Genomic DNA, 19,001 nt, shown 5'->3' on the forward strand with positions numbered 1-19,001 from the left:
TCTGAAGAGTTAGTCAGTATTGATGAGGCTCATGGAGTTCTGGAAGACCCAGATTCTGATGCCTATGCAACTCAGGAATCGAAAGAAATAATTCTGGCTCTGGAAAAGAGTAGAGCTAAGATATTGCTGGAAAAAGAGGAGGAGTGGAGGCTGAAAAGCAGAGCTATCTAGTTGAAAGCGGGGGATGAAAATACAAAATTCTTCCACAATTATGAAAAGGGCCAGAGGAATGCAAATACTATTTGGAAGCTGCGGGACTCTGAAGGCAGAGAGGCCTCCTCTTTTGAAGAGTTATCAAATATGGGAAAGACTCATTTCCAATCCCTTTTTTCTGACCCTCGGGGGATCTCATTACCTGAAATAATCAGAACGGCCCAAGCTTTTCCCCGTTTTGTGGAGGAGGAAGATGCAGAAGATCTTTTTAGAGAAGTGACAAATGAGGAAATAGAAAGCATAATCAAATCTATGGCGAAAGATAAAAGCCCGGGACTCGATGGATGGACTATAGAGCTGTTCTCCCATTTTTTTGAATCTATTGGAGCAGAACTTACTGAAGTAGTGGAGGAATCTAGGAGGAAAGGAGAAATCTATGGCCCATTTAATGCTACTTTCATAGCGCTCATTCCAAAAAAAGAAGACCCGGTGTCCTTTGAAGATTTCAGGCCTATTTCGTTGTGCAATACCATCTATAAGATTATTGCAAAAATCATAGCGGTTCGCCTGAAACCTATTTTATCCTCTTGTATCTCAAAGGAACAATTTGGTTTCTTGGATGGCCACCAAATCCACGAAGCAATCGGGGTAGCCCAGGAAACTATTCATAGTATTAGGCAAGCAAACAAAAAGGGGGCAGTGATCAAAATCGACCTTTCAAAAGCCTATGACAGGGTCAGCTGGACGTATTTAAGGATGCTCTTGACACATTTAGGCTATCAGGTGGGTTTTATAAACTGGATCATGGGATGCATCTCAAATGTAAATTTTGCTGTTCTGATAAATGGAGCTACATCACCTTTCTTCAAAAGCCAAAGAGGTCTGCGTCAAGGTTGTCCGCTCTCCCCTCTGCTATTCCTCCTAGCAGCAGAAGGACTAAGCAGACTGATCTCAAAGGCCAAGAGTTTAGGTTTGGTTAAAGGTTTGGAAGTTGCTGTTAACTTATTCATTACCCATCTACTTTTTGTCGATGATATTCTTTTGTTTACAAATGGGAATGTAAATGAAATTAAAGAGTTTAAACTCATTCTTGATCATTTTCTGAAAGCAACAGGACTTCAAATAAATGAAAGGAAGTCTCAACTAATTTTTGAAGGTTTCAGTAGGCAAGAGGAGATCTTGATTGCTTCTCACTTGCCCTTTGGAACCTGTAATATGGAGCAGCCTTTCAAATATCTTGGTTTTTGGCTAAAACCATCCTCCTATGGAAGGTAGGACTGGAACTAGTTGATAGCGAAAATTGAACAAAGAATATCCCATTGGAGCTTCAAGTGGCTATCGCGGGCAGGCAGACTTACACTGGTAAATTCGGTTCTGCAGGCTATTCCGGTTTTCTGGGCTGCATTGACTTGGATACCAAAAGGGACTCTCTATAAAATAAAGTAGATTTGCAGTCGGTTCCTGTGGTCTGGGTCAAAAGAAGACACTGTTCTCCCGTGGGTGGCTTGGGATAAGATCGCCAGGCCAAAAGATTGGGGCGGGTGGGGTCTGAAAAGCCCTATTGACTTTAGTCAATCCTTGGCAGCTAAATCGGGATGGAGAATCATTTCTTCGGAGAACCTCTGGACTAGGGTGGTAAAGAGGAAGTACATTGATCCTACTCCTCTTGAAGATTGGATTAGGTGCCCAAACAAAAAAGGAAGGAACTGTTCTGTTATTTGGAAAGCCACCACAGAGGCTTTTAAGGTAATTGAACAAGGTCTGGCTTGGCGGGTAGGGAATGGTGAATGTTTGAGGATTGGCAGGGACCCGTGGGTTGGATGCAGTGAAGGATTCACCCTATCTCCTGAACTGCTAAATCATTTGGAGGAAAAAGGAATAAAATGCCTAAACCAGATAGCAAATTTGGAGCAGTCATCTATTTGGGGGCAGGCTTGGAAGTCGGCAGATGATTTAGGCTTAGATTTCATTTGGAGAAATGAATGGCAGCTCTTTCTTCAGGAGCTTAAAAGATCAAATGTCAGAATTAAAGACAGGCCGGATTCCTTGGTTTGGGCTCATGCTGAGACAGGGCGATATTCTCCAAAGGCTGGGTACAATTTTTTGATGAAGAAAAAGGGTTGGGAGCCTCCTGTTTGGTGGGCAAAGCCTCTATTTAAACTGAAGTGTCCTAAAAAAGCTAGGATCTTTTTCTGGTGTGCTTTAAAAAACAAAATTCCTACTTGGGATGTCCTTCAATCCCGGTTTAAACAGGGGCCGGGTAGATGCCCTCTATGTTTAGCAGAATCAGAATCCATCTCACACATGTTCCTCGCCTGTCCCTTCACAAAGCAAGTCTGGAGTGAAGCGGAAAAGCTCTTAAACGCAAAGGTTAGGTGGGAGGGGGATGTATTATCTACTGCCTGGGATTATTGGTGGAACCATTTTCACGAAAAGAATCTGAGAAACTTACCTCCCATCATCTGCTGGGGCATATGGATTGCCAGAAACCGAAGTATCTTTAAAGACATTACGACCCCAGCAGCAGCTATTGCTATTCAAAGCAATGCTATCCTCGCCAGCATTCCTGAGCCGGATGGACCTGCAAAAAATGTTCAGCGGAAAGAGTTGCGTCTTAGAGATGGGATTCCGTGGGCTTTCTTCGATGGGGCAGCCCAAAATAATATCACAAGAGCTGGGATCTGTATTCACCTTAGTGTCGTCCACTCGTTAAAAGCCTCAGTGGGACTTGGGATGGGAACAAACAACTTTGTAGAACTTTCAGCCTTAAAGCTTCTCCTTTGTTGGCTCATTCACAGAAATATCCTTGCAGTTCAGATTTTTGGAGATTCGATGAATGTTGTTAATTGGGTCATTGGGAAATACAGATGTCAGCATTACATGTTGTTGCCTTTATTAGAGGAAATCCAATATTTAAAAATGCAGTTTAATGTTTTTTCAATTGATCACATCTACAGGAACATCAATGAAGAGGCCGACCGGCTTTCTAAAGAAGGTATGCAACAAGTTGTGGGCGCATGGAGAGTAACAAAACAGCTTCAGGATCAGATCCGTGTGTCGGATCTCCCTCCAAACATATAATGTTTTTGGGTTTTTGTTTTTACTCATATGCACCAGTTTTACCAGTGTTTTTATTTTGAAAATGGTGGCATATAAAAACTGTATCTTTTTATATACTATGAGGCTCTGTCTTGATAGAGCGGGATGTTAAACTATGGTTACTGTATGTGTTTTTTCCTGGGTTGTTTTCCTCATGAAAGGAGATCCAGGAGACACATTGGTTTTTTCATTTTCGTTTTTTGGTATGGCTGTTTAGGCCGGGTACAAGAGTCTTTATAGATTTCTGTAGATATGCTGATGCACTTACTCAGAGGAGTTTTTGCTCTTGACCATGCAGTTTTTTGCAGAATGTTAACTCATATACTATGTAACTTTTTTATGCCTAATAAAAAAGTTCGTCTTTTTTCCTCGGAAAAAATAAGAATATCCATGTATTTTGTGAGAAGTCATCCAAAAATATTATATAATATAGGTAGCCACCAAGACATTTCACCAGCATGGGTCTACATAAGTCAGAATGTATGAGTTGTATAATACCAACAGACCTCCTTTTGTTAGAAGTGAATGGTCCCTTTAATTTATTTCCACTTACACATCTTGGACATACTCCATTATTATTAGCTTGGACCTCAAGCATTCCAGAAACCATATTCCTTGCTTTAGGAAAAGCTTCATAATGAAGAAGAACAATCCTTCAGTGCCATAGCTCACATTGATGATTTCTATCATGTACCAATGCTCAGATTGGTCTTCCATTGACTCTATAGAGTCCTTCAATTCATCATCCCAAAGTGAATGTGTACCTCATGAAATATTCCATAGGCTAAGTGAGGACCTTTCCTCTTATGAAGGAAACCCTAATCCCTTTGTCTTCTAAGGAATATATAGATACAATATTTTTCTTCAATCCCAGAACATACATAACATCATGTACATGTACGATCTCACCATAATCCAAATGAAATGAAATAGAACCAAAGCCCTTCCCTGGATAAGTAGAATTATCCACAAGAATGATTTTCAAATTTGTCTCCCTCTCAACCAAGTTTAAGAGGCTTCATGATACCCAATGAAGTGTCGAGAGGCCCCACTATCTACAAAACAACTATCAAACAAATTTAGAGAGGAACTAGGAAGTGTAAAAATAAGAAAATATTAGATTAAGTAGTACCTGCAGTATTTCCATACCATGTGTACCTTTATCTCTTTCAACGATGGTGGCCTTCATCATGATCACCGGGAGAATCTCTCCTTCTTCTATTGAACCTGTTGTTATTGTAGCCATGATTGTTGTTGTATGACCTTGGAGCACTTCCCTTTTCTAGACAATCTTAAGCATAATTACCATACTTGTGGCAATTGAAGCATCCAAATTTAGACATATCCTTCCTAAATATCTTGTTAGAGTCCTTAGATGATGGAGTAGGCCTTATTGTATTATATGGTCTTCCTTTTCCTTTCTTCTTCTTGTCTTGAGAAACAAATGCAGAGTGTTCTCCTTGTTCATGAATTTTAATTCTCCCTTTGGGAATCATCCTTGTTTATTCTTGAGTGCACTTGTGAACAAGCTCATCAAATGTCGAGAACTTGTCATTTTCTCTTATAGTAGTAATAAATGTCTCCTGAATTTGAGGAAGGCCTCCAAGTGCAATGTGCATTAACTATCTATCACATATATATTCTCCAACTGTTAAATATTGATCGTTGAGTTGGGATATCCTCACAAAGTATGATTGCATAGTCTCTCCCTTTTTCATTTTGATGTCCTTGAGTTAATTTTTCAAGGAGAGAATATAGTTCAAATTTTTGACCTCATACATCCCAACCAAATTATCATAGATATCCATGGACTTATTCAGATTAGAAATATAAGTAATCTGAATGATTTCTTAAAGAATCAATAATGATTTCTTTGCTTTGATTTCACCTTTCTTGTAATTGTCCTTAATAGCAACATAAGCATTCTCTGGAGGCTCAAGTACCTTTCCTTCTACATATTCCAAGGCATCATTCTCATCCAAGGTAACTTCCAACCTGATTTTCCAAGAAAAAAACTTTGATGAGTCATTAGATTCTCAACATCCTTGAAGAATGAGGTAGACGTATCGACCAAGTCAAATTACAGTTAGATTCCTTGAAAGGTGACTGCTCATGTTTCTTGTATCCTTGGGCTTGTCTTCAACTTGGCAATAATACCATGTTAATTTTCCAGTGTTCTGTGCTTAACACAATCACTTATTATAATTCCTCTTCAGTTAGCAATGAATTCATACAAAAAATTCAATCTTCCAGTAGCAATAAGAAATCGTAGATAGAAAAATAAAATAATGCACAATATAAGACAACCAAGAACAATAATGACACAATATTTGGTCAAAGACTAGAGAGAAAACCCACAAGGGGGAAGCCATTTCCAAATTATTCTTCTGTTAGATTTCCATCAAATGTTTAGTAGATAGATACAATGTTCAGGATGATCAAAAATAATTCGGAGGGTCAAGCCCTTGGCTGATCAAGAGAACTATCCAATATCCAATCCAAAATGAGTAATGTAGTCAAATCTGGTCCAAAATAAAATTTGTCAATTTTGGTCAAAGTAAAAAGTAGCAAGATAAGCCATAATGAGTAAACAGTGAATGGTAAAATAAACCTCCAAAGAATTTGGTCAAAGCAATAACAAACTTGGCCTTCAAAGCTTAGTCAAATCCAGTTAAAATAGTCAACAATTCTCCCACAAAATTCAGTCAAAGTGTTGACCTATAGAAACCCTAGCCAAAAATTTGAATTCAATGATGGTCAAAGTGATCTAAATTTTTTTTCTCAACCTTCTAGTAAACTCTTCCTTCCAAACGAATCAGAAAATTATTCAAATAAGGTCAAATCCTCCATTGTCAATGATAGTCAAAATAGTCCCAAACTGAAGGCAAACATTGTCAACAGAAAATAGATTCTCCCTCCTTCGTATGTGTGAACTCAAACGTTCTAATTGAAACTTGTGCAAACCAAACAAATCAAGAGAGAGAAGATGATGTGATGTGTGATGATACCTCCGAGTGTGTGACATGATGTGTATTTATACGTGTCTTGGGGGGTTGAACTTTATTTCCTAGATCAAATTGTACTTTTGTGCACATGTGGGTTTTAGATTAAAAATAATATTTTTCCTTGACCAAATTAAATTTTTCCAAGGGCTAGTAGGGTTTTCTCTAGATGAGGAAGGCTTCTGAAAGGAGGGAATTAATCCCTGAGCTGAAAAATTTCAACACTCCCTCTCAGCTAGGGAGGAATTTTCGACTGCGTCCACAATTTCATTTCAAATGTCTCGTCATCATCATCATTTTATCATGGCATATCTCATCTATGCTCATCCCTTCTCATCTATTCTCATATTTTTTCATCTACTAAACATTATCGGATCTAAAGAAGAAGAATCATCATAGGGGAGATAAATTTTCCACCATATATCTAATGACAATAGGTAGGATATTACTTACCATGAGAGGTAACAATCACACTCATCCTATTGATCATGAAAATAGGTAGGATACCACTTACCATAGGAGTTATAGATCACACTCATCCTATTGACTACTAATCTTCCCACGTTCACCCTCAAGATTCAAGTGGTAGAACACCTACATGCCAACACTTTGGGAGGGTACCACTTAACATAGGTAAGGATCACACACACATCCAAATTTTCCTCACCCATTGGTCAGATGGGTAGAAATCCAAATAATCCTAACTTGTGGGTAGGATGCATGCTAGGGTATACCCAATAGTACGTGAGATGCCACTCACCAGAGGTAAGGATTAGACACATGCTACTATGACAATAGGTAGTATACTAGTTTCCATAAGAGGTAAGGATCACACATATTATATTGTCAATGAGGTCCCTCAACCCCATAATATCTCTAGCTCAATTCCTCTCCCTAGGAGCTCAAAAAGGGGGGAAGAGCATAACTTAATGTTCTTAATAAGTCAAGACCCTTACCCAGGAGGGTCACATACATTAGTCCAAGCTACTCTTTAATGAAAAATAACTCCCCTTTCAGCAAATCCTTGGTAAGAATATTTACTATATACTTATTAGTTGAAATTTGATGAAGTATAACTACTCCTCTCTACACCATATTACAAATATAATGATATCTGATCTTTATGTGCTTGGACATGTCATGAAATACAAGATTCTCTAAAATTCAGATCCCAATATTGTTGTCACAATATATCACTTTCATATCCAAAACCTACTCAAACCACTCTCCAAAGAGCTTCCTCAATGACACAACCTCACTGCTAGGCATGTTGGCAATAATATATTTAGTCTTTGTTGTAGTAAGGGAAACAAAATTCTGCTTCCTGCTCATCCAAGATATCATTGTAGATCCCAGACTAAGAAATAAACTATAGTGATCTTCCTGTAAAAAATATTTCTTACCCAGTCAACATTAGTGTATCTGTGAAGCGTCACATTTCCAATAGTATATCTTAGTTTAAGATTGATAGTCCTATGTAAATATCTCAGCACATGTTTGGTAGCAACCTAATGTGCATGAAGTGGCTTAGTCATGAATTGAATTAAGGTGTTGACAACAAAACATATATTTGGTAGAGTGCTCACAAGGAACAACAATGATCCAATCAATTGTCATTACTCAGATGGATTTTGAAAGTTAGATCCTGCTGCTTCTCCACATAATTTCTTGAAGTTCATCTCCATTGGTGTGGTGATGCAATTGCATTCTGTAATACCAAATATTCCTAGTAGTTTCACAACATATTTCCCTTGTGAAAGGAAAATATCACTAGGACTATGCCACTCCTTTAAGCCTAGGAAATAGTGCAACAATCCAAGGTATTTTATATTAAATTCATTGGCTAAATCCCTCTTACACTCAAGAATTAGAGGCTCTCCACCTATCAATAATAAGTCATCAATATATAGTACCAAAATATGGGGCATACTTTAGACAACTTTGAAGTAGAGGTTTGGGTCAACATTTCTTCTTGTGAATCCAAGCTTCATCAAATAGCTATCAATACAAGCATACCAAGCCCCCAGGGCTTGCTTCAATCCACATAGTGCCTTCTTCATCCTGAAAACATGAGTTTTCCCGTCCTTTACTTAAAATCTATGTGGTTGCTCAACATATACTTCTTCCTATAGGATTCCATGAAGGAATGAAGTATTCACATCCATTTGGTGAAGAGTCCATCTCTGGCTAGTAGCTAGATCCATAATAGATCTAATTGTAATGTAACATGCAACTGGTGAAAAAATTTCATCATAACATTATCCCTTTTTTTGAGAGAAAACTAGTGCCATGTACCTTACCCTGTATTTCTTGACACTTCCATATACTCCATGATTAATCTTGTACAACCATTTAAAAGTCATAACAGACTTCTCTTCGGGCCTTGGAACTACTTCCCATACCTAGTTATTCATTATAGACTCATATTCTTTGGCCATAACATCCTTTCATACCTTCTCTTTCACTGTTTCTCCAAAGGTGTGAGGTTCAATCTGTATGATGTTACTCATATCCCCAACATAACCCAGATATAAGCACGACTTCTTACTTTCTCTGAATGTTCCTCTAGAAGTAGCATGTCTTTCAACATCCTGTAAGGTGTCATAAGCCATGGAAGTCTCTTCTTGGTAGGAGGATCACTTGGAGGGTGATCTATGGGGTCCATGGGCTCCAAGGGATCATAAAAAACATTAATCCTCACATAATGACCTTCTAGACGATCATCATCCTTGTTCTCAACATTGGAAGGAGGTAGAGGAGAAGGAGTGTCCCTTGATTTCCCAAGGGAAGCATATTCATAAAATATCACATATCTACAAAACTCTATATTCCTTTGACCAAGCACATATATTATATAAGATTCACAATTTTCACAGTAACCAACAAACATACCTTTCTTTCTAAAATTTTCTAGCTTGATTCTCTTATCCTTCGACACATGAAAATATATACGACAACCAAATATTCTCAAATGACCAACATCATGCTTGACACTTGTGAAAAATTATTTGGGAGTATTGTCACCCAAGGCTTGATAAGGAGCCATATTTTGAAGATAGACCATTGTATTAGTAGCTTCACACCATGGAAACTTTGATGATTTTTTATTGTTGAACATTGCTCGAGAAACTTCCATGATCGTCTTGTTCTTTCTTCCAGCTACTCCATTTTGTTTGGGGTTGTAAGTTACAACAATCTCCTTTTTAATTCCTGCTCACTTGCAAAAGTCAATGAACTCATTCGAAGTGAATTCTCCACCATTATTAGACATGAATACTTTGGTTCTCTTCATTCTTTGATTCTATATTAGTTCCTTGAAGTCCTTGAAAATATCAAAGGTCTCATCCTTGTGTTTCAATAAGAATATTCGTGTCTTTTGTAGGAAGTCATCCATAACTATTATATAATATAGTTAGCCACCAAGATATTTCATTGCCATGAGTCCACATACACTACAAGAAAAATACCTTCTAGCGGAGGTTTTTGTGGAACATCCTATACAAATAGCCCAAAAATCCGTTTGTAGCAAAGGTCACTAATAGAGATGTGTGGGTAGATGTTTCTTAATGGCATGTCTATAATACCAAAAATGCACTGGTGTGTATTATAATTATACACACAGTGCTTAATAGCATATGGTGCACCATGCCAAAGTTTTTTATGAAAAAATTAAAAATATTTAACGGTGCACTAATTACATAATTCACACTAGTGCATATAATACTTAATATCATTAGAAATGGTTGAATTTAAATAAATGTCGGTCATAAAATTTATTTTTCCCTGTCCAGTGCTATACTGTCACAATGCCTTAGTGCTAAACATGTACATGAATGGCCCATTGTGTAACCAACATAGAGCACCGACGCTTAATAGCAAGTGGTGAACCATTGCAAGGTTATTTTTTATAAAAATAAAAAACAATGGTGCACTACCTATATAAAGTGCACTAGTGCATATACTACTCAATAGCAGTAGACAAAGATTAAATTAAAAAATCCCATTCATAAAATTCATTTTCACCATTTCGATGCTATACTCAAATGACGCATGGGTGCTCTTAATGTATTTAAACACACCGGTGTGTAAACAACAAGGTGAAATGTGATAAAGTTTTTAATTAAAAAAATAGTGGTGCACTCAAGAACGTACACTCACTAGTGTGGTTAACCTAGCACACTGAAATGGAGTTAAATAAAAAAAATTGAGAGGCCATAAAAATTCATTTTTACAATTTGAAGTGTTGTAGAGCTCTCAAACACTAATGCTACTCTTGCCTTTCTTAAGATCCCTATCAATAGTTCTTCCTTTTCTTTCCATCCTTCCATATGTTTCTTAGCGCATTGCGTTGCTCAAATTTTTCTTTTCCATATACATGTGTTGACGGTGCTGGACCCGCCAATATGTCGAGGGATCTCCCCGGTAATAAGTCCCAACTAGAAATCAGATCGTTTGGAGTAGGAGTCCCAGCAGTACAATAGCACCTTGATTGTGATAACACGTGGAGGTAAGCAAGATATCTTTGTCCGGAGTAAGGGTGTGACCTTGCAGCAAGTCAAGAGAGATGCATGGGGAGGTTCTAACACACAGAGGGGGGAAAGAAGTGTGTCCCTTAGAAGCCTATAATAGTATACAACCTGAAAGGAACACATGAGCTGAATGACATCACAAGATGGAAAGAAGAATAGTTGGCAATCCAAAGTGATGAGTTAAACCAACAACAAGGTTCAATTAGATTCACACAATCACATACAAAATAATTCATACATAAATGCGTAAGTTACAAATACATACATTGCTAAAGTAACCAGAATAGTCGAACTACCATAACATTATATGCATGAAATATGTTGGCTATGTTATATAATATAAAGTGAAAGTTCCATCCATCCATACAAACATGATAGCCATTATCCCCAATAGTGGAACGTTACGGTTAACACCGCTTGCTTCTCTAAAGAGATGTACTCTCTCTACACTGTGGAGAAGCCAAGGCTCGTCACAATGCTCTCTAGGCCCTCCCTAAGAAATGCCTAGAAAAAAATCTTGTTCTATGAGTTATGAGGTTCTATTTATAACAAAGGGTGGGGTGACCCTTGACATTCCCCTTTGTGACTCTTGGAATGCCCTCACGACTCTTCAACTTCATTACATAAATCTTTACATTACATATGACTATTTGCATTCCACTAATGACTCTTGGAATTTCACTTTACATCATGTTTAAAAAAATACATTTTCCACATATACCCATGTGGGACAAAAATGGGCTTGAGTCAACTATACAAGACGACACTAAGACTCGAACGACTGTAGAAATACCAAATCATCAACATCCTCTCTGTGATCCTCAATGATGAACTAATTCCATGCTTGGTAGTGTACAATGGTGTCCATGTACTCTTTGATGATGTCCTTCTCGAAATGAACTCTTGCCTCAATTACTTCCAAGTATACTGATTTGGAACCCCTGTCCAGCTCATCTTGTAATATGCACAACTTAGTCCTGAGAAAGGACAAACTAGCGAGTACATCCACATGCTATCTGTGCTGGTGGACATGAGAATCAACTAATCAAAGTACATGTTGAGCTCCAATCAAACTTGGTTCTTCTCTTTGGTCTCGGTGAGTGTACCAATCGATGGGTTGCCATACTTTCTCACCACGACATCCAAACTCCTAAACAACCATGCGTACGAAGCCTCAACATTGGTCATGAGTGGTGAGAGTTCCTCATAGTTTTGAATCAGACTCCAGATACATGCTTTGTCCAACTCTACCTATGACTTCATCATCTTGTGCAAGTGAAGTGAGGCTCCCTTATACCTCATTGTCCATGTTTGTACATGATTAAAAATGACATGTATATCTATGAGTGTTCACATTATCTTGTTGCAACATTGTTGATGACCATGTAGATGGACAAATTCCTTTTGTACGATGATGAACCTGTCATACAGTCTCCATGTGATTGTCTCAAGAGCCGATTCTTCGGCATCGCTTTCTTCATTTGTGCTCTAGTGGATCCTGTTGATTGTTCCTCTCTCTTCCTAGTTGCTTACAACTCCCTAGCCATCCGCTCATTTTCTCCTATCAGGAACTTCACAATCCAGTTCATGGCTTCTGCATAATCCTTTGTAGCATCGGCCAAGGCTGTTGGATATCTTCATACATCTGACACAATCACCCGTTCTTCAAAGCATGCTGGTGATGCATGTTCATCCAGGGTGTGCGCTCTACGTGCTTGTACAACTCTATGTTTTGACTCATCAAAGGCCATGTTGTACACATCTGTTCCTGAATTATCCTCAAGGAGAATGTTATCCCATTGTTCACTCGGGACTTGCTCTGCTGCTAGAGCTAGTGAAGCCTGTGGGGTGACCACGATTGCTCTTGGCATGAGGTCAGTATCTTGATCCTGTTATGGCTGCTCCATCTCCATCTCCATCTGTTCTACTATCAGTTCATCCTACAAAGAAAGTTCTTGCTCCTATGGCTGCTCACCCTATTCTTCATCTGCTACTCATTTAGAGTCTTCAACTTGTATTGGTGTGGTTTTCCCTGTCTGTGTGCCTTGCACTTCCTCCTATTCTTGTTCCTATTTTTTCTTCTCCCTCTTTCTTTTCACTATTATCGTGTTGCGTTATCGCCTCTTTGCATATATCTCCAAAGCTACTCTTTCAACAAGTGGGTCTTCCTTAAACTTGTGGCTTTTCTCCGTCTCTGTGCTTTCAGAAATCTTCCTCTTGCCTTTGTCTTGCTTAGGTTTCCTTCTTGCTACTTCTATTGTTGCTTCTCTCTATGGTGCTATTGCCTTGAGTGCTTCTAGCCACTCTACTACCATGTTGATCGATTCATTGCGCCTAGAGGACTTATAGCATCTCCATGGGTCTTCCTCTGGCCAATAACATGCCCCGTCGATCCAAGAATAGTACACTCTCACACAATGGTCCTTGTGTAAGACTTGTGGATTGTACGGATTGAAACTCTTGGTGCTAAACTTAAACTTCTTTAATTCTTCGACCTTGACATCTGCTTCTTTCAAACTCTAGATCGTGTACAACCCAATTTACAAAGGAAGCATATGACATGGTGCCTTCTTCTTCCTATGCAATACAACTGATAACCTTATCGAGATGTGGTATGAAACCTCCTACATGACCATCTTGTCTATGGCAAACTTCAATAACACATGTGGATCTTTCTCCATTCTCTACATCTTGATGAAGGTGCCATCGAGTGAGGCGTACCAATCTGCAATGTTTAGCAACACCTCCATTGTTGCCTAGGACATGAAAGGTGGATCTTGTTCAAAGATCACTGTGTATAGAGGGGCGATGAAGTGGTCAGATAGCCTAGCGATGAATCCTTGGTAGCTGCATTCTGAGAGAAACATGCAATACACGTTCACAACATTATTTGAAGTTGTCCATGCCCAATCCATGCCAGGAAACTATTGAGGGGCACAGATTGCATCAAGTAGGCAGGCAGGCATGAAGGATATTTCTCGTTGATCCTTGGGCAGGTCCTGGGCATTGGATACATGCACTTTCATCTAGAGAGCCAACATGTTAGACTAGTTGAAAGGTTTTCCTTCACTTTCCTGTTCATCCAACATAGCAACCCAACTCTATGGGAAGGTCTCCGTACTTCCTTGGCCATACAAGTAGCATGCGAAGATGACCAAGAATTGGTATGCCTTCTCGAGTGCCTTCATCTTGTATATCTGGTTGGGTGTCATCCTGAAATTTGATGGCTCCCTTACCCAATGCTTCAAGATGTCTCTTGTGTTCATTCTGGTGTTGGGAGTGTAGAATGGTGCATCCATCCTATTCATCAGTTGTGGAAAATGGTACATCTGCTAATAATATTTTGTCTTGAAGGAAGCAAGCTCTACTCCACTGACATTGCTCAGTATCATTGTCTCGGGATCAGTGTGTGAGACAATCCAGCAGATCACGTCTTCACATGGGAAGGTGGATACCTGCATGCAACCTTATATAATCTTGACTTCTGAATATTGACATAGACTTGATGGTCCTCCATATTCTCCTCAAAGCTTCCTGTGAATATAGTATTGATGTCTTGCCTGTTGGGTTGTGTTATATTCTTTCCACGACTAACCCACATAGTGAACCGGGGGGTTAGAGGGGGGGCGGAGACCCCCCTTCGTTGCACCGATTGTGCAGTGGGGAGGTCACAGGGGGTTTGAGGGTGGCGGGTAGCCCCCCTCTACGGGGTTTGGGGCAGCGCCCCGGGAAATTTTTTTTTGGACCCTATATTAGGTTGGGTGTACCTACCTATGGTTTTCGGTCCACGGTTTTGGACACGATGGTTTTCGGTCCATGGTATTGGGTGCTTCAGCGTGTATAAATATGTATTGTAACATTGAAATGAACATAATGAAAAATCAAGCTGGTAGTCCCAGTTTTGGGATCCAGGGGAAAATCTTTGTGTATATGTGTTTTATGTGTTATGCTCTCGCATTGTTTATTTTCTATGTTTTAGAATTCGTATGCAAGTAATTTCTGTATAGGGTTAAAACCTACATTTGGTATCAGAGCTGTTTTGGCTTCAAGGGGATGCCTTTGTTGCTGAGGGGTTTCGCTCGGGCCTGTGGTAGACCCTGTTCAATGGGAGATCTGTGAGATCAATTCTGGTGGTGAAAGAAGATGGCGAGCAGTGGAAAGATAGAGATCGAGAAGTTCAATGGTCAGAGATTTGATTTGTGGAAACTCAAGATGGAGGATCTATCGGTGGATAAAGATCAGTGGATCGTGGTAGATCCAAGTACTAAACCAACGGGAGTGATTGATGAAGAATGGAAGAAGTTGGATCGAAAGGCAAAAATCACAATACGATTATGTGTCTCAGATTCAGTATTGCTGAATGTATCAGGGGAAGCTACGACGAAGGCTTTGTGGGACAAGTTAGGGACTTTGTACCAATCTAAGTCTTTGGTGAATAAACTGTTCTTGCGGAAAAGGCTATATAACCAGAGGATGAAAGATGGAGACTCGGTGACAAAACATTTGAATGCATTTAATACTGTTGTAAGTCAGTTAGCGTCTGTCGATATTAAAATTTCAGATGAGGATAAGTGCATTAGTTTGTTGTGTTCTCTACCAGATTCGTGGGATAGTCTAGTTATTGCAATAGGTAGCAATGCAACTGCTTTGCAGTTTGATGAAATAGTCTCAGCCTTGTTGATGGAGGAGATGAGACGGAAAAATATGGAGAGCCAGAATGGTGATGTCTTGTCTGTTCGAGGATGGTCCCAGAATAGAAACAAAAATAAGTCATCGAGTGGGAGATCTAAATCTCCAGGAAAACCTGTAAAGGTGGTGTGCTAGAAATGTAGAAAGGAAGGGAACTTCAAAAGGGACTGTAAATCTAAAGCTCCTGATAAAGGAAAGGGATCTAATGATGCTCCTTCTACAGAGACGAAAACCACCTTAGATGAAGGTGGGGATGTGTACTTGGCTTCTTCAAGTACACATGTAGATCATGAGGCATGGTTGATTGACTCAGGTGCATCCTTTCACTTCACTCCCCATAGAGAGTGGTTCTGCGAGTATGAGAAATACGATGGTGGTGATGTCTTCTTAGGAGATGATAGGAAGGCTAGAATCATTGGTCGTGGAAAAGTAAAGTTGAAGTTGCAAGGTGGAAGGGTTAGAACACTTCCGGGTGTTCTGCATATTCCTGCATTGGCCAGAAATCTGATTTCTGTAAGCAAGTTGGATTATGCAGTTGTAAAAATAGTGTTCAAGAAGGATACCTACAAGATGGTTTGGGGAGCACTGGTATTGATGCGGGGAGTTCTGACTGGAACTCCGTACAAGCTGCAAGGTAGCACTGTTGTTGATGGGTGCAACAGTTCTATGATTCCTGAAAGTGGAGCTGAAAATCTAGTGGTCTCTGGAGAGAAGACCATGCTGTGGCATTAAAGGCTTGGACATATTGGAGAGAAGGGCCTTCAAATACTTCATGGTAAAGGTATGGTAGAAGGTATGAGTAATAGCTCTCTGGATTTTGATTTCTGTGAAAATTGTGTATATGGGAAGCAGAATCGGGTGAGTTTCCCCTCTGGTGCTAAGAGGGTGAAACAGATATTAGAGCTTGTGCACAATGATGTGTTTGGACCTGTGAAGGTTCCATCACTGGGTAATTCTGTGTACTATGTATCATTTATAGATGACTTCCCAAGGAATACATGGATAAATTTCCTTAAGAAGAAATCTGAAGTCTTTGACATGTTTAAAGAATTTAAGGCTCTGGTGGAAAATCAGACAGAGAAGAAGATAAAGGTGCTGAGGACAGATAATGGTGGAGAGTTTTGTAGCAAGGAATTTGAAGAATTCTGTAATAAGTGTGGTATATCACGGCAGAAGACTACTCGATAAACACCTCGGCAAAATGGAGTCACGGAAAGAATGAACAAGACATTGATGGAAAGGGTAAGAAGTATGCTCAGTGGTGCTGGGTTAGGACAGGAATTCTGGGCAGAGGCGGTGGATACTACATGTTACTTGGTCAACAGGTCACCTTCATCAGCGTTGGAGGATAAGACTCCACAAGAAGTATGGATTGGTAAGAAACCCTCTCTTTCACATCTGAGGGTATTTGGATGTGATGCATATGTACATGTTCCAAAGGAGAAATGAACCAAGTTGGATAGTAAATATGAAAAGTGCATCCTTATTGGGTATAAGGATGGTTTAAAGGGTTACAAGCTTTGGAACCCAGTCACACGGAAGGTTGTGTACAGCCGAGATGTGGTGTTTAGAGAGGTAAAAGATGTTATTAAACATGAAGTCCAACCAAAGGAACCTGAGAAGATAGAGTTTGAGCTAAAGGAGGAAGAATCAGACTCTGCAGCAGAGGAGGAATCAGAAGATGAAGAGCCACAAACTCCGGCTGTGAGAAGATCAGTTTGAGAAAGAAGGCAGCCAGAAAGGTATAGTCCCTCTGCTTTCTGTTCAAATTTTGCTTTGTCTATTACCGATGATGATCCCAGAACTGTGAAGGAAGCAGTAGATTCGGAGGATGGAAACTCTGGAAAGAGGCCATGGTTGATGAAATGGCATCTTTTCACAAAAATGAGGCTTGGGATCTGGTGGAGTTGCCGGCTGGAAGGAAACCCATTGGCAGCAAATGGGTGTTCAAAAAGAATACAAATGTAGAAGGGAAGGTGGAGAAATATAAAGCTCGATTGGTAGCAAAAGGTTATTCCCAGGTGCCGGGAATTGATTTTGGTGACATTTTTTCTCCTGTTGCCAAGGTAACTTCTATTAGGTTACTTTTATCTGTTGCCGCTGCTTTTGATTTTGAGGTAGAACAGATGGATGTGAAGACATCATTTCTTCACGGGGATTTTGAAGAGGAAATCTACATGAAGTAACTTGAAGGATTTGCGGTGAAGGGTAAGAAAGAACTGGTATGCAAGTTAAAGAAGTCTCTGTATGGGTTAAAACAGTCACCAAGGATGTGGTATCATAAATTTGATACATTTATACAGGGACTTGGCTTCACCAGAAGCAAAGCAGATCACTGTGTGTATTTTAAATTAATTGGTGACCGTGTTATTTATCTGGTCTTGTATGTGGATGATATGTTGCTGGTTGGAAATGACAAAGAAATTATCCAAGATTTGAAGACCCAATTGTCCTCCAAATTCGACATGAAAGATCTTGGTGCTGCTAACTATATTTTGGGCATGGAAATTAAAAGAGATCAGGCAAAGAGGAAGCTCTGGTTAAACCAGAGGAAGTATGTTGAGACAATACTACAGAGGTTTAATATGCAGGATAGTAAACCGGTGAAGGTTCCTATTCCTGTAGGTGTGAGGTTATCTGCTGAACAATGTCCCAAGACACAAGAAGAGGAAGAGGACATGTCCCATGTTCCATATGCGAGTGCAGTTGGTAGCCTGATGTATGCAATGGTCTGTACAAGACTAGACATTGCACATGCAATGGGAGTATTGAGCAGGTTTATTTCAAAACCAGGGAAGGAGCATTGGACAACAGTGAAGCGGGTTTTCAGGTATTTGCGTGGCACTAGTGATTATGGTTTGTGCTACCAAGGAAGACCATGATTGGACAAAGTGTTGGATATTCGTGGCTTTGTTGATGCAAACTGGGCTAGAGATCTGGATTAGAGAAGATCTACAAGTGGGTATGCGTTTAACCTATTTGGAGGTGCAGTTAGTTGGATGAGTAAGAAACAATCTGTAGTGGCACTATCAACTACAGAGGTAGAATACATGGCATCCACTCATGCAAGCAAGGAAGCAGTTTGGTTGTAGAGATTGTGTTCAAGTATGGGGTTAGTATAGGGAGCTATAAGAATAGACTGTGACAGCCAAAGTGCAATTTTCTTGGAAAAGAACCCTGCTTATCATTCAAAGACAAAGAACATTGATGTTTAGTATCACTTTGTGAGGGATATGATAGAAGACAAAAAGGTGTTGCTGGTAAAGGTGGACACTTTGAAGAATACTGCAGATGCATTGACAAAATCTGTGAGCTCTGAGAAGTTCTCTTGGTGCAGAGAAACAATGGGCATTTCAGGGGTGGAAAAATGACTAAGCTCTCTTGTGGCCCCATGTGGAAAGAAAACAACAAGTGGGAGACTGTTGGTTGTGTTATATTCTTTCCACGACTAACCCACGTAGTGAATCGTGGGTTTAGAAGGGGGGTGGAGACTATGGGTGTGGTGTAGTTGGTAGGCCCAACCGCTTCA

General features: G+C 39.7%; 1 protein-coding gene across 1 annotated transcript in view; it reads left to right on the top strand.

Annotated features, from left to right (window-relative positions):
• The first annotated feature begins 300 nt into the window (after positions 1 to 300).
• LOC149142077 (uncharacterized) overlaps positions 301 to 19,001 on the top strand; it is a 122,542-nt gene continuing 103,841 nt past the window's right edge. The window contains exons 1-2 of the mRNA XM_089451396.1: positions 301 to 1,424; positions 1,608 to 3,148. Of these exons, the coding sequence (XP_089307522.1) occupies positions 301 to 1,424; positions 1,608 to 3,148 (2,665 nt within the window). The remainder of the gene's footprint in view (positions 1,425 to 1,607; positions 3,149 to 19,001) is intronic.

The sequence above is a fragment of the Pinus tabuliformis genome, chromosome X, assembly GCF_031772625.1.
Source record: "Pinus tabuliformis cultivar Carrire ecotype Pingquan chromosome X, CPIR1, whole genome shotgun sequence".
Lineage (NCBI taxonomy): Eukaryota > Viridiplantae > Streptophyta > Pinopsida > Pinales > Pinaceae > Pinus > Pinus tabuliformis.